This window comes from Meriones unguiculatus, chromosome 14 (genome assembly GCF_030254825.1).
Source record: "Meriones unguiculatus strain TT.TT164.6M chromosome 14, Bangor_MerUng_6.1, whole genome shotgun sequence".
Lineage (NCBI taxonomy): Eukaryota > Metazoa > Chordata > Mammalia > Rodentia > Muridae > Meriones > Meriones unguiculatus.
Genome location: NC_083361.1, coordinates 88,507,088 through 88,532,726, shown reverse-complemented (window position 1 = coordinate 88,532,726; position 25,639 = coordinate 88,507,088). Strand labels below are relative to the sequence as shown.

The 25,639-nt window shown below is 40.3% G+C and overlaps 3 protein-coding genes and 1 non-coding gene across 4 annotated transcripts; all 4 read left to right on the top strand.

Annotated features, from left to right (window-relative positions):
- On the top strand, positions 1-732 carry LOC132646994 (olfactory receptor 52Z1P-like). Its single transcript, XM_060366228.1, has one exon. It carries the CDS (start codon positions 1-3, stop codon positions 730-732), a length of 732 nt encoding a protein of 243 aa, XP_060222211.1.
- A 6,462-nt stretch (positions 733-7,194) lies between these two features.
- LOC132647277 (hemoglobin subunit beta-like) lies at positions 7,195-9,637 on the top strand. Its single transcript, XM_060367755.1, has 3 exons — positions 7,195-7,354; positions 7,470-7,692; positions 9,379-9,637. The coding sequence occupies exons 1-3, from the start codon at positions 7,263-7,265 to the stop codon at positions 9,505-9,507; spliced, it is 444 nt and encodes a 147-aa protein (XP_060223738.1). The 5' UTR covers positions 7,195-7,262; the 3' UTR covers positions 9,508-9,637.
- Positions 9,638-13,981: 4,344 nt separating this feature from the next.
- Positions 13,982-14,089, top strand: LOC132647765 (U6 spliceosomal RNA). Its single transcript, XR_009586108.1, has one exon. It is a non-coding gene; the product is annotated as a U6 spliceosomal RNA (small nuclear RNA).
- Positions 14,090-22,296: 8,207 nt separating this feature from the next.
- On the top strand, positions 22,297-23,262 carry LOC110542195 (olfactory receptor 52Z1P-like). Its single transcript, XM_021628822.2, has one exon. The coding sequence runs from the start codon at positions 22,297-22,299 to the stop codon at positions 23,260-23,262; it is 966 nt and encodes a 321-aa protein (XP_021484497.2).
- Positions 23,263-25,639: the final 2,377 nt, after the last annotated feature.

Below are 25,639 nucleotides of genomic sequence, written 5' to 3'. Positions count from 1 at the left end.
ATGAAGGTGGACTCCTCCTTTCACAATCACACTGGCCCACAGGATGTGTGGTATGTTCTGTTTGGGATCCCAGGCCTGGAACACCTGCACGCCTGGATTGCCATCCCCATCTGTTCTATGTACATCTTGGCTGTCATAGGCAATGTTCTCCTGATCTTCCTGATAGTGACTGAACGCAGTCTCCATGAGCCCATGTATTTTTCCCTTTTCATGCTGGCTTTAGCAGATCTTCTGCTCTCCACAGCCACAGCCCCCAAGATGCTGGCCATCTTCTGGTTTCATTCCAAGAGTATATCCTTTGGTAGCTTTGTCTCCCAAATGTTCTTCTTTCATTTCATCTTTGTGGCAGAGTCTGCCATTCTTCTGGCCATGGCATTTGACCGCTATGTGGCCATCTGTTATCCACTGAGATATGGCAGCATCCTCACTTCCTCAGTCATTGGCAAGATCGGTACAGCCGCTGTGCTCAGAAGCCTTTTCATCTGCAGTCCCTTCATCTTCCTGGTCCATCGACTTCTGTATTGTGGGAGAAATGTAATTCCCCATTCATACTGTGAGCACATGGGCATTGCCAGGTTGGCATGTGACAGTATCACTGTCAACATCATATATGGCCTGACCATGGCCCTGCTGTCTACAGGGCTGGATATAATGCTCATCATTATTTCCTATACCATGATCCTTCACACCGTTTTCCAGATCCCTTCCAGATGCAAGGAAAAGAGGGATTGAGGGAGAAATTGGCAGGGGATGATGGAGGGGCTTGTGCTGGGATACAAAGTGAATAAATTGTAACAAATAATTTAAAATTAATAAAAAAAAATCTAGACCCCCCCCACAAAAGAACCCAGAATCCTCTAGTGTACAAAAAACAGGTGAGCTGAGAAAGAAATTAGGGAATGACACCCTTCACAATAGCCTTAGGTGACATGTAGTACCCTGGTGTGACTTTCACCAAGCAAGTGAAAGATCTGTATGGAAAAAAAAATAAAAACAGCTTCAACTTTGTAGAGAAAAAAATTATAAGTAGATGTCAGAATATGGAAGATCCCCAATGCTCTCGGATCTGTAGGATTCGCATAGTGAAAATGGCCATCCTGCCCAAAGCAATCTATAATCTATAGACTAAATGCAATTCCCATCAAAATCCTGACACTACTCTCTATAGACTTGGAAAAAAAAACAATTCTCAACTTCATATGGAAAACTCTAAAACCCAGAATTGCTAAAATAAATAAATAAATAAATAAATAAATAAATAAATAAATAAATAAAACCTGTACAATAAAACATTTTCTGGAGGTGTCTCCATCCCTGAACTCAAGCTGTACCATAGAGCAACCATAATAAAAAACAGCATTTACTAAAATATAAACTGACTGGTGGATCAATGGAATAGAATCAAAGACCCCAGAAATACAGCCACAAACCAGTGGATAATTGATTTCTGACAAAGAAGCTAAAGCCATACATTGGAAATAAAATAGCATCTTCAACAAATGGTGTTGATCTAAGATGTCTGTATGTAGACAAAAGCAAATAGAGCCATAGTTATCAACCTGCACAATACTAAAGTCCAAGTGGATCAAAGACCTCAACATAAAACCAGATACACTAAACCTGTTAGAAGAAAAAGTGGGGAAAAGCATCGACCTCATTGGCACAAGAGACAACTTCCTGAACAGAATACTAACAGTGCAGGCTCTAAGAGCAACAATCAATAAATCTAGCTTCCTACTGAAGGGGGCGTCTGAAAGACTCTACCTAGTAGTGCATCAAAGAAGATGCTGAGACTCAGAACCAAACCTTGGGCAGAGTGCAGGGAATCATATGAAAGAAGGAGGAGTTAGCAATACCTGGAAAGGACAGGAGCGCCACAAAGACCAAATGTATCTGGGCACAGAGGTCTTTTCTGAGACTGATTCTCTAACCAAGGACCGTGCATGGATATAACCTAGAACCCCTGCTCAGACATAGCCCATGGCAACTCAGCATCCAAGTGGATTTCCCTAGTAAGCAGAACAGGGACTTTCTCTTACATGAACTCAGTGGCAGGCTCTTTGATCCCCAACCCTGGAGGGAGAAGCAGCCTTGCCAGGACACAGAGGAGGACATTGAAGCCAGTCCTGATGACACCTGATAAACTAGGGTCAGTTGGAAGGGGAGGAGGTCCTCCCCTATCAGTAGACTTAGAGAGGAGCAGGAAGGAGATGAGGGAGAGAGGGTGGGGTTGGAAGAAAATGAGGGAGGGGGCTACAACTGGGATACAAAGTAAATAAACTATAATTAATATAAAAAATAAAAATTAAACAAATGTGAGAATAAATGGAACCTCATGAACCTAAAAAGCTTCTGTAAAGAAAGGACACCATCATCAGAACAAAACGACAGCCTGCAGACTGGGAAAAGATCTTCAGCTCAACATCTGACAGAGTGCTAATATCCAAAATATACAAAGAACTGAAGAATTTAAACTCCAACAAACCAAGTAATCCAATTAAAAAATGGGTTTCAGAGCTAAACAGAATTCTCGACAGAGGAATATTAAATTGCAGAAAAAAACTTAAATTCTCCATGTCCTTAGTCATCAAAACCACCCTGAGATTTCAGTTTACATTCTACAGAATGACTAAGATCAAAAACTCAAGTGACAACACATGCTGGAGAGGATGTGGAGAAAGGGGAACCTTCCTCCATTCCGGGTGGGAGTGCAATGTTCTGTACCCCTTAGGAAATAAATGATCTGCTTTTTAAGAAAATTAGGAAAATTCTACCTAAGATCCAGCTATGTCACTCCTGGGCATCTACCCAAAAATGCTCCATCATAAACAAGACATGTGATCAACTTTGTTCATAGCAGCTTTATTTGTAATAGCCAGAATCTGGAAACAACCTAGATGTCCCTCATCTGAGGAATGGATACAGAAATTGTGGTACATCTACACAATGGACAACTAATCTGCAATTAAAAAGAAGAAAATCATGACATTTGCAGACAAATGGATGGATCTAGAAAAGATCATCCTGAGTGAGGTAACCCAGAAGCAGAAAGACACATATGGTATATACTCATTAATAAGTGGATATTAGACTTTTAATATAGGATAAACATAATAAAATCCATAATCTATATTATTAAAGATACTAAACAACAAGGAGAACCCTAGGGAAGATGCTTAATCCTCATTAGAAAGGCAAAATGTATAGACTTTGGAAGCAGGAGAAGACAGAGAACTGGGTAAGAACCTACCACACAGGGTCTCTGAAAGAAATTACCCAGCAGGACTTTGAAGCAGATGCTGAGACTTGTAGCCAAACTTTGGAAAGCGCAGAGAATCTTATGGAAGAAGGGTCAGATAGAAATATCTGGAGGGGATAGGAGCTCCAAAAGTAGACCAACAGATCCAAAAACTTCTGGGCTCAGCGGTCCTGCAGAGACTGATGAATCAACCAAGGACCATCCATGGAGAAGACCTAGACTCCTGCTCAGATATAGCCAACGGGCAGCTCAGTCTCCATGTGGGTAGCCTAGTAAGGGGAGCAGGGGCTGTCTCTGACATGGACTTGGTGACATGCTCTTTGATCACTTCTCCCTGGTTTGGAGGGCATCCTTACCAGGCCACAGAGGAAGACAGTGCAGCCAGTCCTGATGAAACCCAATAGGCTAGGGTCAGATGGTAGGGGAGGAGGAACTCCCCTATCAGTGGACTAGAGGAGAGGCATAGGGGGAGAAGAGGGACAGAGGGTCAGACTGGGAAGAGATAAGGGAGGGGGCTATAGTCTAGATATGAAGTGAATAAATTGTAATCAATAAAAAATAAAAAGGAAAGAAAAAAGAATAAGTGATCTGGGAAAGAGGTTTGATCCAGGACATCTGAGTTGATCCAATCAGCTCTGAGCTCAAGGAGAACAAGAACGTTCAAACTTATTAAGCAGTAAATCTCAGAGGCTGAAAACATTCTAGGTCTAGGTTAGATTGCAAGGAGGCTGGAAGCATCCAGGACTAGGCCTACAGTATCAGAAGGAGGCAATGAGCCTCTGAGACAACATTTGAAACAGGGGGCAGGGAAAATCACCTCTCTCTGGGGGGTGGAGCGGTGGGGTCTTGCCTTGCCAGGCCACAGAAAAAGATGAAGCAGCCAGTCCTGATGAGACCTGATAGGTCTCAGATAGTAGGGGAGGAGGGCCTAGGACTAGGGTAAGGGCCAATGGGGAGAAGAGGGAGGGTAGGTGGTACTTGGAGGAGATGAAGGAGAGGGCTAAAGCCAGGATACAAAGTGAATAAAATCTAATAAAAATAAATAAATAAAATTAAATAAAATTATTTCTTTTTATACCATAGTTAGTGTTGATGTATCACATATTTTAAATTTGGTAAAGAATTCATTTGTCAGTATTTTTCTCTATTAATTTTTGTTAATGACCGAACTGATGACATTATTTGCGACATTTTCTATGTGTACAAGGTGTGTCGATTATATTACTCTCACATCCTCTCCCTTCTTTCTCCTCTCCCTTCCACGGATCCCACTAACTTTTCTTTTTCTTTCATATTCTCTCTCTCTCTCTCTCTTTAAATTCCATATTAGAAAACAAACATGCACTGATTGTCTTTTCAGCAACCTCCTTTACTAAGATGGTTTCCAGTCTCTCCTGCAGGTAGTAGAGGTAATGTGCTCTTAAAATAGGCGATACTGTACTTACTTAATAGTTGAATTGATCTGAAATTTCTATGATCCCTCACTATCTCTGTGTCACTCCTAATTCACTCAGAATGTGCTAAAGTACTATCATTTAACTAAATGACCCATTTATTTAAAAATACCTTAGAACCAAAATTTACCTACCTACAAGATAGGCAGAGACAAAGATAGAGACTAAAGAAATGATCAACCAATGCCTGGCCCGACCTGATGTCTATTGCATGGGAGATAGCCAAGCCCTGATACCATTAAGCATACTCTACTATGTTTACAGATAGGAGCATAACGTAATCATTCTCTGAGAGCCCCTTCCCCTAATCCCCCCACCAGCAGAAACTATTCAAATCAGATGCTGAGACTCACAGCCAACCATAAGGTAGAATTGGAGAGTCCAGTGGATGAGTGGGAGAAGAACCTAGAGGGACAAGAACTCTGCAATTAAACCAACAGAGTCAACTAATTTAGATCCATGGGGTCCTACAGAGAAAGAACCACCAACCAAAGAGCATGCATGGACTGGATATAGGCCTACCCATACATACCCGATGGGCAGTTTGATCTTCCTGTGGATCCCTTAGTAAGTTGAGCAGGTGCTATCTATAACATGGACTCTGTTGCCTGCTTTCAAGCACTTCAGCCTAATGGGGCTGCCTTGTCTGGCCTCAGTGGATGAGGATGAGGTCAATCCTGATGTGATTTGGTGTGCTGGGATGGGTTGGTGATGGTGGGGCTCCCCATATCCCATATATATGGGATATATATATATATATATATATATATATATATATATATGGCTGAATTAGGCTGTTATGGTGGCCACTTAATTTTACATTCACACCAGACCTTAGGATGTCTTAAAACCTTTGTGGTTGAAGTTCAATCTGAGTAATAAGACCATCAACCACATTGCAGCTCTGGAATAAATGCTACAGTACCTAATGAAGAAGCCTGCAGGAAACCATCACAGTATTGTCTTCACAGTGAGCAGAACTTCTCATTTCACTGTTGGTTGTTATACTCCATCAGAACGTGACTGACTAAACAAGTAATAGGGCTCATAGGGGCACACACACACACACACACACACACAAACAAACACACAGAGAGACAGAGACAGAGAGACAAAAAGAGAGAGACAGAGGGAAACAAGTTCACATAGAGAGAGATGGAGACAGTCAGAGACAGAGAAGACCTAATCTCATACTGTTCAGAAATGCTTTTTCCTCTTTTCACAGCAAATTTTGAGGGCTTTTCATGGTTTAATACTTTCACAAATTTGTATAATGTATGTTAGTCATGTTCACCCTCATTCCCCTTTCTCATGCTCCTCATGCTTATTTTATGTGAGTGTTTGGAGGATGGAAAGTAAAGGGAGTCTGAAAAAAATCCATGAATATGCAAATCCATGAATGTGCTACACACACAGTGAGAGAGAGAGAAAACAGAGGGAGGCTGGGAGTTTGGGAGGGAGAGAGACAGAGAAAGAGAGAGAGGGAGGCAGAGATAGAGGGAAGGAGGAAGTACAGAAGGAAAGAAGGAAGGAAGGAAGGAAGGAAGGAAGGAAGGAAGGAAGGAAGGAAGGAAGGAAGAAATGTGAACACAGGAAGAATTTCCTCCATCTTTCCTGCCTCTAGAGATTGTGTCTGGGCTGACACTGAGCTTAAGTGATAGGAAGTCCCCCTGCTCCTCCAGACATCAGTTGATTACACACTGAGAAATTTAGCTGTCTTATTCAGTCTTTCCTTACAGATAATTGTCTCCTGACATTTACCCTAAGCTTTGGGTTCTAATTAGCTTTATGTTCATTTTTGTTTTATTTTATTTTTCTGAGATGTGAGTCCTCTATGTTTCCATGTCTGGTTTCAATAAACAGAAAGAGTAACAAATGTTCAGGGCATGCTCAGTTCAGCTTAGCTCTGTGCCACTTGTCAGAGTCACTTGACGAAGTGAGCAAATTACAGAAACGAGGGAGCACACAAAACAGAGACTTGAAATACATGAACACATATTTTCCTATCTGAAGTTTGATTCATGACCTGAAGAGAGCTAGCCGAGAAAACCAAAAGGATAATGATGATTTTGTCTTCTTGTTTAGGCTGCATAATCTGTAATGGGGAAGAACCCCTCAAACCCTCAAACTAAGAATGTCCAGGTGATTTTCTGATGTATAATGTGCTTCAATTTTCATCTGTGTAGTAACAATATGAAAGGAGAACTATCTAACAAACAAACTATGCTATTGGTGCAAACAGTATAAATATAGTAGCCAGAGAAGATGTGTTAGCGCCAGGGGTTGCTGCAGGTGTAAGAGCAAGCACTACTCAGAGAAAGGACCCAGATCTGAGGTCCCTAAGCCTGAGCCACAGCCACCCTAAGTGGTTATGGTTATCATCCCAGAAGCTTCACCCTGGAGAGCCACGCCCTGGCATTGGCTAATCTGCTCACACCAGCATAGAGGGCAAGAGCCAGGGCTGGGTATATAAAGCAGAGCATGACCAATTACTCCACACATTTGCTTCTGACCTAGTGTGCTGACTCACAAGCTCAGAAACAGACACCATGGGGCACCTGACTGATGCTCAGAAGGCCCTGGTTATTGGCCTGTGGGGAAAGGTGAACGCTGATGAAATTGGTGGCCATGCCCTGGGCAGGTTGGTATCCAGGCCACAAGGCAGCTCACAAGTGAAGTTGGGCTTGTGGAGACAGAAGTCTGCTCTCCAGCAGGCACTGACTCTCAGTGTCCTCTGCCTGTGCTTTCCTTGTTAGGCTGCTGATTGTCTACCCTTGGACCCAGAGGTTCTTTGACAGCTTTGGAGACCTGTCCACTGCCTCTGCTGTCATGAGCAACGACAAGGTGAAGGCCCATGGCAAGAAGGTGATTACCTCCTTTAGTGATGGCCTGAAACACCTGGACAACCTGAAGGGCACCTTCGCCAGCCTGAGCGAGCTCCACTGTGACAAGCTGCATGTGGATCCTGAGAACTTCAAGGTGAGTCTGCTGGGCCCCTGTGTTTCCTTGCTCTGCCTTGCATGCTCACCCTCTTGTGAGAAGGAAAGGGAAGCGCTTGTAGGGAGCAGTGTAGCTGGATGGTGCCTGGTGGTGCCCTGGGGAGTGTTGCCAAGAGTGCAACCATTTTACCCTCCACTCACACTCCTTCTTTCCTTTCACTCTGTTCTAAATTGTTGTTTCAAATGAACGACAATCCCAGCCATTCTATTTTACTGATAAGACTGAGGAGCCAAAAACTGGGTTGAAAACCTGCAAGTTCAAGAGTCAGAGAAAGTACCAGCTGACTTTCCTACTCAGAGGAAAAAGCCCCAAAACCTTACTAGCTCAGCTCTTAGCCCAGGAGGTTAAGTCCCCAAAGCCCAAGGCCATCTCCTATAGTGTGTGTGTGCTCATTGTTTCATCAATGACAAATCTGGGATTGGACTATGGAATACAGTGATGGTTCAGAACTCTTGATGCTCTGTGCCCTGTGTCCACCTGTAAGAAATCACTCTGATCCTGTTTGCAGTGGACTGGAAAAGGCTCATTTGATTTCCTGAGAGTAAGCCATGGATGAGGAACTGTACTGTCCCAATTCAGTAAACAGTATCACAGACTGTGAAAAACATCATTTTGAATTGGAAAAAGATAAAGAAAGTACAATTATCACCAAGTTTATATAGCTGTTGGACTAAAGAGCAAGAGGAACTAACTTTGCATTTCTATGGTGCTTTAATGTTTATATTGTTTCAGTGAAACATCTGTGAAAGGAGTTGTGCATTCGCCATTCATAAATGGTGAAATTGAGACTCAACAGCACAGAACTACTTGAGCACAGTACTCATAGAATGAATATTTTAAGATCTTTAAACTCTATTAATAAGTAGTTCATAAAAATGGATTTTTAAATATAGGTATCTACTGAAGAGTAAAATAAACACCCAAAATACATGTCAAAACAACAACAGCAAAAAAACCTGTTTAATACAAAAAACCAAGGTCAAAGGGCAAAGCTAGCTCAAAGCTCAAAAAGCTCAAGATCTAGAGAGCTAAAAGCCATTTCCCTTCTAGGTGTTGCCTGAAATACCCCTCAACTCAAAGTCCCTCTTACTCTTTAATTCCTGTCTGCCGGTTTCCTGCTCACCTCTTGACCTAGGGGTTCATTTTATTGAGTCCTGTGTACAGAAAGCTCTTGGATTAAAGTGTCTGTTAGGGCTGGACTACAATACAAGAAACAGGATTTTATTCTTCATAATCTCGGGGGTTCTCAATGGGATCAAATATCTTGCAACATGTTTGGATTTCCTCTTTTCGGTAAATTTTAATTTTCAGTTGTAGTTTTAAAGTGCGTTTCTTCATCATTTATCTAACTTTTGGTTTCTTTCAAATATTTCCTGGTAACTTGCTTTGAGAACAAGGAAGATAAGTTTTTTCCTGCTAATTTGTCCAGCTCTAAAGACTTATCTAGTGATAATTGGCTTTCAGGCTAGGCTGATAGGGAAGAATATACTTTGCATATAAATTTTGCCTGCCACAGAAAAGTTCTTATCAAAATTGGCCAGCAGAGCCAGCTGTCATTCTGCCTATAGTTTAAGATTATGACCATAAATTCCATTTGAAAGGAGCCTGCAGTTTCTGGTATTTTTGCTCTACTATCATGTTGATGCCTCTTTTATCTTCCCACAGCTCCTGGGCAATATGATTGTGATTGAGATGGCTCACCACCTGGGTAATGAATTCACCCCCTGTGCACAGGCCGCCTTTCAGAAGGTGGTGGCTGGAGTGGCCACTGCCCTGGCTCACAAGTACCACTAAGCCCTCTTTCCTGCTGTGGCCCATGCACAAAGGTTTTGTGTCCCCTGGACAACAACTGTCAATTGTGGGGAAAATGATGGAGGCCTTTGGGTATCCAGCATTTATCTAATAAATGATTGTTTCATTGCCATGGTGTGTTTTAATTATTTGTGTGTGTTGAAAGGATTTATGTTAAGCCTTTAAGATATAAAGGCATTGGGATATGCTGGAGAGTGAAAAAGGAGGGTGAAGGTCATGACATTTTTATTTTCATTAAAATCATTCAAAAATAAAACATAAAGAGAAGAGGTGTGTGTTCAGAGGAAAGGTATTCATTTTAACTTTGAGCTAATAAACAGATGTCTGGTCTTCATGATGGACGATGAGATAGTAAGCAGCTGCTGTGTGGGAAACCTTCCCTGGCACCTGTTCCTTAGGCTCAGAGAAGAATTCAACTAAGGCTTTAATTTACAGTCTTGGAGTAAATCTTTTTCTAGTTTTTTTTTTTTTCTCTCACAAATATCTCCTGTCTTTCCACCTGTGGTCCAGTACCTCAGAGACCTCACTTAAATTTCTCCTGCCTGGTTTCCAGTTCTCTTAAGTTTCCTCCCTTCCTTGTTTTTCTGTGAACATGTTCCATCCTCTCCCAACCTCCTTTATCTTTGAATTCACCAATGTGTTAAAAATATACTTAAAAAGGAGGATACTTGAGCCCTTGTGCCCTGCCTCTTCCATCAATGATCATGGATCCTTACATACTCACAGCTTGCACTTGAGGGCAGGAGGTGTGAATAGGAGGAAAATACAGGACGAGGGAGAAAATGAGAAGAAACTTCTTGTTTCTTCACAGTCATTGTCTGCTTGGGAGCTTTCATGGGCTAATGGCCCAAAGAAGTCTGTACTTTCCTAATGTGTCTGTCTTGAATATCCACGACAGGGTTGGAGATCTGCCTCTCTCTGACCTGGTGATTTCTGGTGATTTTTCTGGTTTTGAAATGGTTTGTGTAATTACTGGAAATATCTCACACTTGTATTTTCTCCCTCTGTAACCATGTAGGTTATGCTAAGTTCTAGAGACAAAATGTGAGTTCCAAGTATTGCTTTTCCTCTACTGCAAGTCTGGCAAAGTTCTTAGACTAATACTTATGATACATGATGAATAATTAGAGAGCAATTATGAGATTAGAACAAAGCCGTCAAATGAAATTAAGTTGAACTGTTGCCTTGTGCTTAAAAGGACCCAAAGCCTTAAGATAGAAAGGTGTGAAATATTGAGAATTGAGTGTAGGTGAAATTTATAAAGATTGGCTGTGAGCCAGAGTTGTAGTGCATTCCTGGGGGTCATGACCATGAGTCTGATGCCTGCCTAGGAGACAGAGTGAGGGCTTGTCTTAATTGACTCACTAGATAGCAACCAAAGACAGGTTTTTTTTTTTTAAATCTATCACCAAACACACAGAAAAGAGAAAACAAAAACAAAAAAGTAAAATAGAAACAGCATGGACTTAATAAAATTTCTGTAAAGCTTAGAGAATAATTAACAAAATGAAATACAATTTAAAATGGAAGGAAATAATTGTGAACTAATAATCTATAACACATTAAAATGCAAAGTATATAAAGGACACATATAATCGACAAAAAAGAATATGAAATGAAAAAAAGAATTAAACAGATATTTTTTTAAAATAAGAAGTCCCAGACATTTCCAGGACACACATGAAAAGAAACTCAGTATTAGGGAGATGCAAATGAAAAATCACCAAGAGATATCACTTTAATCTGTTAGAATAGCTGTTATCAAAGAGGCAAAGAACAAGTGTTAGAGCAGATGTGAATGTGTATATATATATATATATGTAAAATGTGGATACACTAGCAGTTAACACTTGTAAACTTGGCATCCTTGCAAGGTAGTCTTGCAGATGAGGGAATCATCACTCTTTGCTCATAGCATATGCAATGACTGTTCACAGGAATGGTGAGACATTTTAGGTTTTTCCTAAGTTTTACTGGAGGCCACTAGCAAGGATACAGACTAATGTAATCCTCACCTGCACACACACACACACACACACACACACACACACACACACTGACCCAGGAAAGTAGAATGTCTTTAGTTTATATCTAAGTGACTTAGTGGAATCCCCAGTTAAAATGTCCAGATACAGTTAACAATCTAAATACAAACCCAGTGATCCAACTCAGCATTCTCTTTCACATGGGGAAGATCATCAGTTCTTCTCTTCACAGAGAGCCATCCGTACAGATCGGGTCAGTGAGGACTGGGGGCAGCTGAGCACTGGGCAAAAAAATGCATTCCTGCTAAGAGAGAGTAAAGCTGCATTTATAACTGTGTGCCTCCCAGGAAAGCCTTATGTACTCAGTTTTTCTGGAAGCAACATCTTGTTTCATATGGAACTGAAGATTCTTACCCACTAATTGAAACAAGTGGACTTCGTAATTTGTGAAAGAGTTCATGCAAACAACTTCCCTCAGCAGACATGCTCACTGCCCACTTATGTCAGGGTGCAGAAGACCACTAAGAGATACAGATTGATAAGAGGTTCAGGTCGAGGAAGAGCTGCACCTATAGATGCAGTCATTCAGAATGTAACATCTTTGGTTTTCTGTCAATTGTTTCTTTTTAGTGCCTGGTCGGGTTTAATCAGAAACTCCCTACACAAGGCTCAAAAACTGAATTTGTAGTCAGCATACTGAAACAGACATAGCTCATGTACTTTGTGTATTATTAGAAAAAAAAAAACCTGCACTTGCTTGGAGGAAACAAAACTAAACAAAAACGACAACTTTTATGGTAAGCCTAGACTGTTATTTTGAGAGCAAGCTCCTGATTCTCTCTATCCCTGATAGGTATATTCATTTCAAAAACAAAAATGCTAGGCAAGATGCCTTTATTAATTGACGCAGCAACTTCACTCCAGCTAGTCTTCCTTATCAGCAAAGACAGGCCTCGGTGTGGTGACGTGTTGATATGAAAACACTCCTCATGGCGACTTCACCCTGAGAGAAGTGGTTGACTCTGTAACCCAGAACACTAGAGAAAATACAGGCGACAAATCTAAGACAGAACAGCCACCTAAAATGAGCCCAGGACTCAGAAACGTGGCTGGATTAGGGTCCCAAGGAAGAGGAAAAGTAGGACACATGATTTCATGATTCAGGAGCATTCCTTTAAGACAAAAGTTTATCTAAAATACTGTAACTTAGGGAGGAGTTTATTATGGAGAGAAAACTGTATTTGTATTTAACCTTAATTTTCTCTCAGATTAACTCATGTTGCTTTTATTATACAAATTCCCAGAGCTCTTCTACTTTTTGTCCATTTGTAAACATCACTACAAGTTTTCAATGTAAGAAGAAACAAAAATGTGCACTGAAGCCTGCTGACCACCTAATCGACAGCATTGATGGTGATCCGTTCAGCCAGTGGTGAAAAGAAACGTCCGGTCCTGATTTGGCAAAATCCATACTATCCAGCTGGTTTTTCATTCCCATATTGACCTTATTTAGGAGAGAAAAGTGAAGATGAATAAAGAACAGATAAATTACAGAAATATAGAAAACTTTTTTTTTATCTGAACACCAAGCATAATTTGGTTTTTATGTGGAAATGAGTCTGGGATTCTGGCAGTCACTGGAGAGCACTAGTGACATCACTATTCATATTAATACACCACACAGACACTTAAATATCCACAGCAGCACCTAAACAGATTAGAGCAAGAATTGGTCTAAATTGTTTCAATGTGTTTCATAGGCTTATCAATTTTATAGGCCTCTTTAGTGTTTTCTCATGCTTGAAGTAAGATTAAAATGAAAATACATACTAAGTTCTTATAATTAAATGAGCAAGAGCATTCACGTGTGGCTGTAATGGGGCTAGTATGGAATCTTTCACATCTAATCTAGTCAAGGCGAGTCCTGTGAGAACACACTAGATTTCTGACTAGTCCAATGGAAATGTCTTTTTGGGACTTAATGCTTTCAGTCACCGGGTTTATCAAAGTGGAGAGTGTGCACAAGAATTATGATAGCATCCTAGAGGGTGAGGGATGTCTGGCAAACATGCAAATGACAGAAAGAATGTACGGGATTATAAAACAAGCCGGAATGAGAATGAGGTGTACAGATTTTGAGAGCTTTGAGGCATGTTTTCAGCCAGCTTCAGAGGCAGCAGCATTGACCTTGGAACTGAGTATCAACTTTTGGAGAGGTATTTCTAATGGATGGGAACCACACAGAAGACTCTTGATTCCATCTTTCTTGTAATAGACCACTCATGGATAAAAGACACTGCTGTGTCCCGAATGGCTCATCTTTCAAGGTTCTGCCTGGGTACAGCTGGCAAAGAGTTCCTCGGTGCTCATGGGCTGCCTCTTCACTTCATTTGCAGTCTACTGCTGAGCAAAAATTGTGAAATTTTGTGAGTGTCAGTGTGTAAATTATTGTCTTGAGAAGCTAGATCCGTGTGCTCGCTTTGACAACACATATACTAAAATTGGAATGATGCAGAGAAAATTAGCATGGCCTCTGTGTAAGGAGAAGCCAGAGTCTCATTCAGAAAGTCCTTACCTATGTTTGTGTCTTGAAGTGCATTCTTTTTCCTTTAGAGATTTCAAGGCTTCTGGGTTTACATTAAGCTGTCTGATGAATTTGAAGTTGATTTTTTTCTGCTTGTGAAAAAAAAAAAAAAAAAAAAAAAAAAAGATCAAGTTTCATTCTTCCACAGACAAAATCCAGTTTTCTAAAACCATTTGCTAAGAAACCTGTCTTTTTCTCCAGTGAGTGTTTTTGCACTTTTTTTCCCCTCTCAGAAATCAGGTAGCTGTCACTGTATGTGTTTGTTATTGGATCTTCTATTCTGGTTCATTGATTTACGCATTCGTGCCAGACATATTCTGTTCTTGTTATTGTGGATGGCCTCAACCAGAACTGACCATGGCACTGAACAGAGAATTTTCAAAAGAAAAAAAAAAAACAAAACTTAAATGGCCCATAAACATTTTGAAAAGTGTTCAAGATGCCCCCCCTTGAGGAAAATGTAAAACAGAACTGCTGTGAGAGTCCATCTCTCTTCATCCTGAACAGCTGTTTTTCCTAGAAAAGCAGTGAAGAATGACTTTAGCAAAGTAGGCTAGCCCTATTCACTATTGGTGGAAGTGAAAATTAGTACAACCTCGTGGAAACTGGGGAGATTTCTTCTAAAACTCAAGCTAGAACTACCCTCTGACCCAGCTGCACCTGGGTTGGTAGCTTCCTCTCTTTTTGCATTCATGCGGCTGCACTTTTTAAAAATTCTATAATAGTCTTTCTATTTTGACATTATTTCTTTGTCTGTCTCACATATAAGAAAAAAGAAAAACAAACAAACAAACCACCACAATGGTGTTCCCAAATGTGACATCACTTTGAATGATGGGGTTTATCTCCATCTATTTTATTTCAAAGAATAGACTTTATTATATCACCATCAGGAAAGTTAGTAAGGTGCTAGATAAGTTAATTTCCGGGGTGACACTTTCTATATTTTATACAGATACATTGTATTCTATTAATACCATAATTATTATTTGTCAGCAGTTATAAGAACTAAGTTTAAAAAGATAGGTTCATTTGCCACTTCATTTTCTACTTTCTTAATTTACAGTCATATTTATGATTGATTTCACGTTTTTTGTGGTTCGAAAAATAATGGGAGGTTATTAAAGAACATAAAACAGGTAAATTCACTTGAGAGATCATGCATGTCTTATATCAGTGAAATGATCTAAATTTTGGTGGAAGCTACTCAGAAACCTCATATGGCTACACTTCTTCATGTGTCTCTATAAAATAAAATATGAAATAGTATATTTTAAAATATTCTAAAATTAAAAATATTATAATATATAATATAAAATATTTTATGTTTCAGTTAGGATTAACATATTCTTATAAAATATGTGATAAATAAACAATAGTAAAATATGAGTAACTATGAAAAGCATCTGTAAAATGAGTAGTCATAGCAACTAATATACACTGGTATTTTCAAGTTCTTTAAGTTTGTGGCTAACTGTTGTGTCTGGTATCAGCGTATCTGGAACCACGAAGTCCCCAGTTCTTTGGAAAAACTTTGTAGGAGGCCCTTATCTATATCTGCAGCCTTGCCAAAACCCTAGTCGACCTTACCACATCTACAAGCAGGCTTGCTTCATGCATCCTCGACAAAAGGAGAAAAAGAAAAAGAGGAAATTAATGGAACACGTCTGCCCCCTCCCGGAATGCCATCGGAGTTTACAGAAATTGCCTATTCCAATCAGCTTTAACTGTCAACCTGAGGCAGCCTAGAGTCTTCTGGGAAGAAAGTATCATGTGAGGAATTGCCTTATGAGACTGGCCTGTGGGCATAGCACTGGAAGATTGTCTTGATGATTACCTGACCCAGGAGGGCCCAGCCAACCAGGGCCCATTCCTTTTTTTTTTTTTTAACAGTTTAAGCATATAGAGTTTATTTTGATCATATTTATCCTTAACACTTTCTTGTCACCCTCCCACTTCTTTTTTTTTTTTTTTCAGGTTTACTTTTTCCTTTATTAGATTTGTACTTTTGTTGCCACCTTTATATAACTTTTTTTTTTTTAATCAATGCAGTTTATTCAGGAACCTTGAACAATCTTCTGACCCTGGGGAAAGCCAGCCCACAGCTTAAATAGCCTCTGGGTAGCCAACCCCAGCTTGCCACGTGGGCAATGTAGATAGGTCCACATACATGGAAGCAAGCCAGATCCTCAGCCTTAGCCAAATGTGGAGTTGTTTGTGACAGAGAGCACTCACCATCGGGAAGGTGGAAGGCAGAAACCAGCTCCATCTTTCAGGCGCGGCATTATGCAGCTCTCTACAGTTCCCCCTTTTTGTTTTAGACGCATCAGGCAAGAGTAGAGTTCTGATCTCTGATATTAGAAATAAATTGGGACTTTGTACCGATGTTCATTTAGGTGTCATCCACCCAAAGAGCATCAGACCCGTCCGATACCTTTTTCTCAGAGGCGGACCTGGGGCATCAACCCGCATGCAATCAGACTTGCTCTTCTCTGGGTCGAAAGTGGCTGACCCTGAGTGCAGTGCTTAGCCTCGCATCCTGAGCGTAACATTTTAGCTTTTTATGGTAGCCAACCATGCTTGGGGATACTGTCCTGCTTCAATGTCTGTAAAGGCCTGAATGGTCATGGCTGCATTACGCTGTTGTGAGACTGTAATCTTGCATATATACCACAGGCAAACCAAGGAGACCAACACCAGAAGGCCTGATAACGCTCCCATGCCTGCCCCTTCCTTCAGATGATTCATGGCTGCAGCAATCCATGATGATAATCCTGTGGCTAGTCCTGCGTCCACTCTGGTAGAATTTACCGTGACAATGACCACTCTCAGCTGCTCCATCGTAGTATCGAATTCTCCAGTCCAATTACCTAAAATATAGCTAGACAATTGTTTAGACAGATTTGCAGCACAGGAAAAATTCTCATGTTGTATGCTAGTGACTCAAAGTCCAGCATACTTTCATTGACAGCCAAGTTGAGCGATTTGCCGTAGGGTATCACAAGGTCAATCCTCTGATTGAACACCATCAAGCCTCCTTTTATTTGAGCATTAATTCCTTTTTGTACATCTAAGGCATGAGCTACATTGGCCAAATGATTATTCAGGGTCTGAGCAGTCTGCCCAGTATGACTCATGGCTAATGCCCCAGTGGTAGCTCCAACAGCCGCCAATGATATGGCAGTAACAGTGGTGGCTGTAGTTCCAAGATCCCTTTTCTGTCTGAAGAGAGTCATAGCTTGAGGGGCATCAACGGGCACAGGCACCCAGTGAGGCATGCGAGTAACCAGGGCATACCTAAATTCACTAGCATTCCAGCATTGGGCAAAAAAGCAAGTATCATTACCACAATTACTTGGCTCTATCTGGCTAATAATGAATAAAAATGGGGGATATAAACAAACAGGTGTGGGCTTATAGGAAATATGAGAAGCCTTAACCCCCTCGTTGGAACATCCTGCATCAGTTCTAGAACTAGCAGTGGTGGTGTCCAAGGTCTGAGTAGGTTCAGGAGACCATTGCCCCCAGGGGCGAGACGTGCTCCATGTATATTGACTAACTCCATGTTTTCCTCCACTTTTGAAAGTCATTTAAGGTCCTTGAATTATTTTTTCCCTTTTTTTAAAATTTTCATCAATTACACTTTATTCATTCTGCATCCCCCCATAAGCCCCTCTCCCCTCCTCCCCCAATCCCACCCTCCTCCCTCTGCATGCATGCCACTCCCCAAGTCCACTGATAGGGGAGGTTCTCCTCTCCTTTCTGATCTTAGTCCATCAGTTCACATCAAAAGTGGCTGCATTGTCCTCTACTATGGCCTGGTAAGGCTGCTCCCCCAAGGGGGACGTGATCAAAGAGCAGGCCAATCAAATTATGTCAGAGGCAGTCCCTCTTCACATTACTATGTAACCCAATTGGACTCTGAACTGCCCTGGGCTACATCTGTGCAGGGGTTCTGGGTTATCGCCATGAATATTCCTTGGTTGGAGTATGAGTCTCTGGGAAGTTCCCTGTGTTCAAATTTTCATGTTCTGTTGCTCTCCTTGTGGAGACCCTGTCCTCTCCAGCTCTTACTATTTCCCAGTTCTTAAATAAAATTCCATTGGCCTGTGGGCACAGCACTGGAAGATTGTCTTGATGATTAACTGACCCAGGAGGGCCAGCCAACCAGGGCCCATTCTTAAGCAAGTGGTTCTGAGCTTTACAATAAGCTAGGGAATTGGGCTAGAGAGATGGAGGGGGTTCAGTTCTTAGCATCCACATTAATCTTATAATAACAGCTCACAATAGCCTTTAACTCTAGGTTCAGGGTAACCTGATGCTTCTAGCCTCCATGTTACCCATACTTACATATAGACACATACTTTACTAAAATAAAATTAATGTCTTCAAGAAATTAAAATAATAATATCAATGCCAAAAGGCACTTCTCTGATTTTTTTTTTTTTTTTTTTTTTGTATTTTTGGACCCCTTTAATCCTGAATATTCCTATCATGTGTCCCAGGGAACAGAATGCAAAACAAAGAGCCTTAAGATTAGAAGGGACATATGATGAAAAAGAACTCATTATCATGGCTTTTAAAACTCATCCAGGACTTCCTCCCTACACAGTCTTAGAGCCCTGTTATTATAGAGGCCTCCAGGGAACAGGATATGACTGTGATAGTCCAAGTCTCTGACGTGCAAAGAAAACCTGGGTGTGTTAATTTTAGTGCCTTCGAATGCTAACCGGAGGAAATGTTTCCCAGACTGTGGAGGAGAAGAAAAGGATGCTCTCAGGGGAAGAGCTAGCTGCGCAAGTCTCCTATGAAGGGATACATCTCAATGCTCTTGGGCTAAATTCTAGGGCCCAAGAGATACCTAAAAAGAGGTATAAGTAAGTGGTCCTGAACTGCTATTTAGGCTCTGGGAGTCTCCTTGCTTTTGTCCTTCTTACTAACCTGTAAATAACTCCAGATTTCAAACAGAAACAAGTAAGTGCACAGCTACCCTCAAAGCAAGCTTGAGGTAGATGCAGGAGAAGCTTAAGTCATGATTTCTGCAGTTCTGGCACATAGCCTAGAACACTTAACTCTAGCCAAGCTGATAGGCAGCTGTGGCGCAACTCTGTTTTATGGTGAGGAATTTAGTCAGAACATTTTTCCCTTTTTATGTTGTATTCATACAACGGCCTTTTTCTAGCAAGATCTGAACATGGGTGTAATTAATTCCTACTGGCTAAAATAAGGCTCAGCTCTCTAAACAGAACTTAGTACAGGAAACCTTTATTCGTGCAAGAATAAACGCACGAATGTCCACAAAATACACCGGGCATTAGAATATCAGGCACCAGTCCTGATGCATATTAAAAAGCTGAAACTCAGAGATATTAGCTTGGAATGTGGTGAAGTTCTTTCACTGTTAGAAATTTAACACTTCCATCCCTGGATATTATGAAAACAGGCAATGATTTTTAGACTATAGTTTGTTATAGCCAGTCTAAGATGGTGCAATTGTTTTGGGAGGTATATTACAAACAAATGTATAACTTTTTCTGGAGTCCAGAATGTTAACTTTTTTTAAACTTACAAGTGTTTTAATGTTACTTTTGTTACTTTTGAGTGGCCTATTTTCATATGTTGCTACAACAGATATTTTTCTGACTTATATAGCTATTATCCTGAAATGCTAACTTGAAAATGGACTCATAATGGTGCTGATTTTTTAAAGTGATTTATCACCAAGAGAACTAAAATTCAAAAAAAGTAACAGCCCTTGTCACACAGTCAAGTGTATCCTATCTTAGCTGCTTGTGTTCAGGTGCGATTGTGTGCAGCCTCTGCCAGAAAGTGCAATCAACACTGTCATAGCATGTGCTCCGGGAGCATGGATCAACAGATTAGGTAATTAAACATCTTAACATCCCAGTGAAAGACAAATGAAACAGAAGTTAATGTGGCTGAAGCTCACCACCAAGCAAGCAAGCTGAGGGTCTGTTTGCTTCAAGTGCATCTTGACACCAGCTTCTTCCCCGGAGACTGTTCCTCCCTGCAAAGTCCCATTCTCCAGGTGATTGATGTGAGGGAGCAGATCTGCAGATTTCATTATTTTTAAAGAACTACACACCAACTCATGCTAAGGCCAAGTTGGCGGATACTGCCTTTCATATTTAAGCATAGTTAAATGAATAGTGTCTAATATTTCAATCAGATAGAAGAGACTATTTTGTACCTAGTAACAAAGGAAAAGTGTCCATAATATATCACATTGGTGGACGTTTAGGGTGCTCAAACTATAGTGGCCTCTGATCCTCCTGTAAATTTTTGGGTAAGCCCACACCAATGTATTTTATTGTAAAGGCTTCGCCCAGCTATATTATTATATGTTGTTCTGAGTATCTATGTCATCATATATAGTTTCATCCATATCGTTATAGTTTGCATCTCCACACTCTTCCCTTACCCTCTACTCCCCCCATGCCTCGTCAGGCCCTTTTCTTCCCAAAACTTTCTCCATGCACAACCTTTTCTAGCACCATTTCTGCTTTCTCTATATCCCTCCCTTCTCTCATGATACTAACTCCACTGTGATGATTTACATAGATGTTTACATCTATACACCATATATAAATTTAAACTGACATTCCACATAGAACAGGAAACATGAAATATTTGTCTTTCTGAGTCTTGCTTATTTTGCTTAACATAATAGTCTCCTGCTGCACTCCCTTCCCTGTGAAAGCCATGATTTTAATTTTCTGAGATGCAGTGGAATCCAAAGCAGTTTTCCTTTGTATTTTCTTGAGCATTTATCCACATGTTGCCCCTTTTCTCCTGTTCATCACTGCCTATTTAGCCCAATAGCCCTCATACTCCATTGATGATTTTTCAAACTTTTAGTTTTTTGAGCCCTTTATGTATTCACACTATGAATTTCCCTGTTTAATGTACAGTTGCCAAAGGTTTTTCTCTGTTCAATAGACTGAGATAATAATTTTGGAAGTTCATGTGTCCTTAGTGGAATAAAAGCTTTTGCCACCTTTCGTTGGAGAAAGGGACTGGGAGAATATTAGATCTGTCTACCTATGACTGATCTCGTATTGATGTCTATCCTGTGTGTTATCTACACACACACACACACACACACACACACACACACACCCTCCATAGTACCATAGTCTGGCAATGTATTGGCTCTTTCTTTTACCCCTTCTTTTAAAATTTGTAATAAGTAAGCCAGCTGCTTTTTTCTTTTTTTAATTAAATCACTATTCATTCTTTACTGTGTGAGGAGATGTATTTGACTTATAGCTATCATCATGTGCTTCTGTGCTGTACTTGAAAATATAAAGATATATTGTTTAATTTTCAATAGCGTCTTAAGCAGATTGTAATATGATTTTTTTAAACCACGTAATAGGCTTGTTCATGTCAAAGCCCAGTAAAATCTGGGGTTACAAACAGTTCAGACCTTTAAAAATCTCATGTAGATTTGAGAATTGTATTAGTAGGCAGACAGGGATGCATTTACTCACTTTGTGATCCTGATGGCTAAGACATGGCTGAGCATCAATTAATTTTTTCAACACAGAAGAGGGCATATTAGGATATGATGCTTGAAATCTACCTCATCAAACTTTATTTCATGAGCAACATATTTCAGTTTCAGATCTCTTTCCCTCAGGGATATGATGAGTGAGGCACTTGATGGTGTGGATATTCTGTGTCTAGTTTTATGCTGACATATGTTATAGATTATTACTTTTATTTTGACATGTAGTAGTAGAACTTTTATTTTGATTTGTAGCAGTAGAAGATGACTAAGATCATAGCTGTCAGGTTTTCTTTTGAGTTTGGGATTCAATGAGTTCTAGGGAAAGAGACTCAAAGCTTATGGGCCTTCCCTTTTCTGTCCATGTGAATAATAGTGTGGATGCTATAAGGTTCACACAGAGACCGTTCTAGTAGGTCACCACAAAGATTTAAGGAGCTCATATACGTAAGGTGCTAAAATACATATTAAACAATCACCATTTCTTTCAAGATGCAATGATTACTTTCTTGATCATAGGTGTGAATATTTAGGCTAGTTAATCCTCACTAGTGCTTTCCACACAGATGCAAATATTTGGGAAGAATATGATCAGACCTCATCCAGACTTGGCAATCCTTCTCAGTCTTCACCCCTGTAGTGCTTGTTGAAGACCAGGGCTTATGTGGACAATGAAGGTGGACTCCTCCTTTCACAATCACACTGGCCCACAGGATGTGTGGTATGTTCTGATTGGGATCCCAGGCCTGGAACACCTGCACGCCTGGATTGCCATCCCCATCTGTTCTATGTACATCGTGGCTGTCATAGGCAATGTTCTCCTGATCTTCCTGATAGTGACTGAACGCAGTCTCCATGAGCCCATGTATCTTTTCCTTTTCATGCTGGCCTTAGCAGATCTTCTGCTCTCCACAGCCACTGCCCCCAAGATGCTGGCCATCTTCTGGTTTCATTCCAAGAGTATATCCTTTGGTAGCTGTGTCTCCCAAATGTTCTTCATTCATTTCATCTTTGTGGCAGAGTCTGCCATTCTTCTGGCCATGGCATTTGACCGCTATGTGGCCATCTGTTACCCTCTTAGATACAGCAGCATCCTCACTTCCTCAGTCATTGGCAAGATCGGCACAGCCGCTGTGCTCAGAAGCCTTTTCATCTGCGGTCCCTTCATCTTCCTGGTCCATCGACTTCTGTATTGTGGGAGAAATGTAATTCCCCATTCATACTGTGAGCACATGGGCATTGCCAGGTTGGCATGTGACAGTATCACTGTCAACATCATATATGGCCTGACCATGGCCTTGCTGTCTACAGGGCTGGATATAATGCTCATCATTATTTCCTATACCATGATCCTTAGCACCGTTTTCCAGATCCCTTCCTGGGCTGCCAGATGCAAGGCCCTCAACACATGTGGCTCCCACATCTGTGTCATTCTAATGTTCTACACACCTGCATTCTTTTCATTTTTTGCCCATCGCTTTGGAGGCAAAGCCATCCCTAGCCACATGCACATCCTAGTGGCCAATCTGTATGTGGTGGTGCCCCCTATGCTTAACCCCATCATTTACGGGGTGAAAACCAAGCAAATTCAAGATAGAGTGGTTTTTCTTTTCTCCTCATTGAGTACATGGTGTTAAAATGACAGCTGATGTTAAAAATCACATATTCCTGAATAAAATTTCTTTTTTAATTAATTAATTTATTTTTTATTGTTTATACTTTATTCACTTTGTATCCCAGCTGTAGCCTCCTCCCTCATCCTCTACCAACTCTAACCTCTTCCCTCCATCATCTCCTCCCATGTCTTTCCCCAAGTACACTGATAGAGAAGGTCCTCTTTTCCTTCCCTCTGACCTTAGCATAGCTTGTCTCATCAGGGCTGGCTGCATTATCTTCCTCTGTGGCCTGTAAGGCTGCTCCCTTAAAATTTTCTTTTACTTAATCAATTCATTCATTCATGAAGTTGTCAGGTGGGGAGAGACAGGGTTTGTTTGGCTTTATGTAGACAATGTCATAGTTCATCATCGATGGAGGTTGGGGCAGGAACTCAGCAGGGCAGGAGCCTGGAGGCAGGAGGCTGTGCAGAGACATGGAGGGTGCAGCTTCTGGCTTGCTCCAAATGGCTTGCTCAGCTGCTGTAGTAGAACCAAGGAACTCCAGCCCAGGGACAGCACTGCCCACAATTGAATGGGTCCTCCCACATCAGTCACTGACCATGAAAATGTCCTACACCCGAAAGAAGCATTTTCTCAACCGAGGTTCCCCCTTTGCAGATAATTTTAGCCAGTTCAGCTGACCCCTTGTCTACTTGACACACAGACATATCACTCTTAAATTATAACCCTTACTTTCTTGTTCATCCCCCAAATCACAATTAACATGATATAATATAAAACATCTACAAACTTTAAAAGTTCCAAAGTATTTACAAATTCAAACACTTTAAAATTCAGTCTCTTGAAAAAAAAATCAGACTGTCTTTTAAAACCCCAAATCTTTTATTTTTTATTTTTCCTCATTGTTATAAAGCGTAACTTTATTATTGTTATTATTATTTCTATTATTATTATTTACAACTTATTCACTTTGTATCCCAGTTGGAGCCCCCTCCCTCATCTCCTCCTGGTCCCATCTTCCATCCCTTTCCCTTCCCTATCCCTCTACTCTAGTCTGCTGATAGGGGACATTCTCTTATCCCCTCTTGGTCCTTTTATACCCCCCTTCTTCCATAAGACTCCCTGAGCTCTGTCCAAAATTTGTCTATGAATCTCTCCATCTGCTTCAATCCCCTGCTGTTTAGATTCATTTAGAGGACATTTATGGTAGGCTCCAGTCCTGTTTGCTCTCTTCTAATGCTTTCTGTGTCTATCCTGTTTTCCCTTCTTAATGAGAATTAAGCACCTGACTTGGGATCTTCCTTGTCATTTAGCTTCTTTAGGTTTGTAGATTTTAGTATGTTTATCCTATACCATAGGGCTAATAACCACTTATAAGAGTATACACCATGCATGTCTCTCTGCTTCTAGGATACCTCACTCAGGATGTTCTAGCCTAGCTCCATCCATTTGCCTGCAAATTTCATGATTTCCTTGTTTTTAACTGCTGAGTAGTATTCTATTGTGTAAATGTACCACAATTTCTGTATCCATTCCTCTGTTGAGGGACTTCTAGATTGTTTCCAGATTCTGACTATTAAAAATAAAGCTGCTGAGCATAGCTGAGCAAATGTCCTTGTAGTATGGTAGTCCATCTTTCTGATTTATTCCTAGGACTCTTTTTATGTGCTGGCTCTGTGAGAAATAGAAATAAATGAAATTTATCCAGAACACTTCACTTTCAAAATGATAGTATCCAGAGAAAATTTCACTACATTATCTAGTACATCCAGAGGTTATGAGAAAATATTTCAGTGACTTCCTATTAGTGTGGATTTCAAATTATATAAAATCATAGCTATGTATAGATAACCGAGAAAAAGCACAAATTCTTAGGTAGAGAAAAAAAATGGAAAAAGAAAGCCATTGAATAACTTAAAAGTATTTTCATTAATTCTCTGAGAATTATTATATTGTATTTTGATCATATTCTGAAGTATCTCATTTTCTACTGAAATGCAATGCATTTCTATGCTGTTCAGCAGATGCATCCTGCAAAAGCATGGAGCATTTGTTTTATATTTGTCAGCACTTAATTCTTATATTCAATTAGTAACTCTAAAATCATTTATTTTTGATTCCATGATATTTCATGAGATCTATTTTTTTCCTTTGAGACAGTGTCTCATGGAGACCTGTCTGCTTTTGCCTCAAGAGTATACATATATATGTATATATAGAGAGAGTATGTATACATATATATTTATATATATTTTTACAATTATGACCATCATAAAGTATAAGATTTTAAAATATAAGATTATACAATATATACATTAAATAAATTGTCAATAATGAGTTAAACATATTTATCAGGATAAAGTCATCTCTCAGGATCACCTGTGTTTTTTAAAATTTA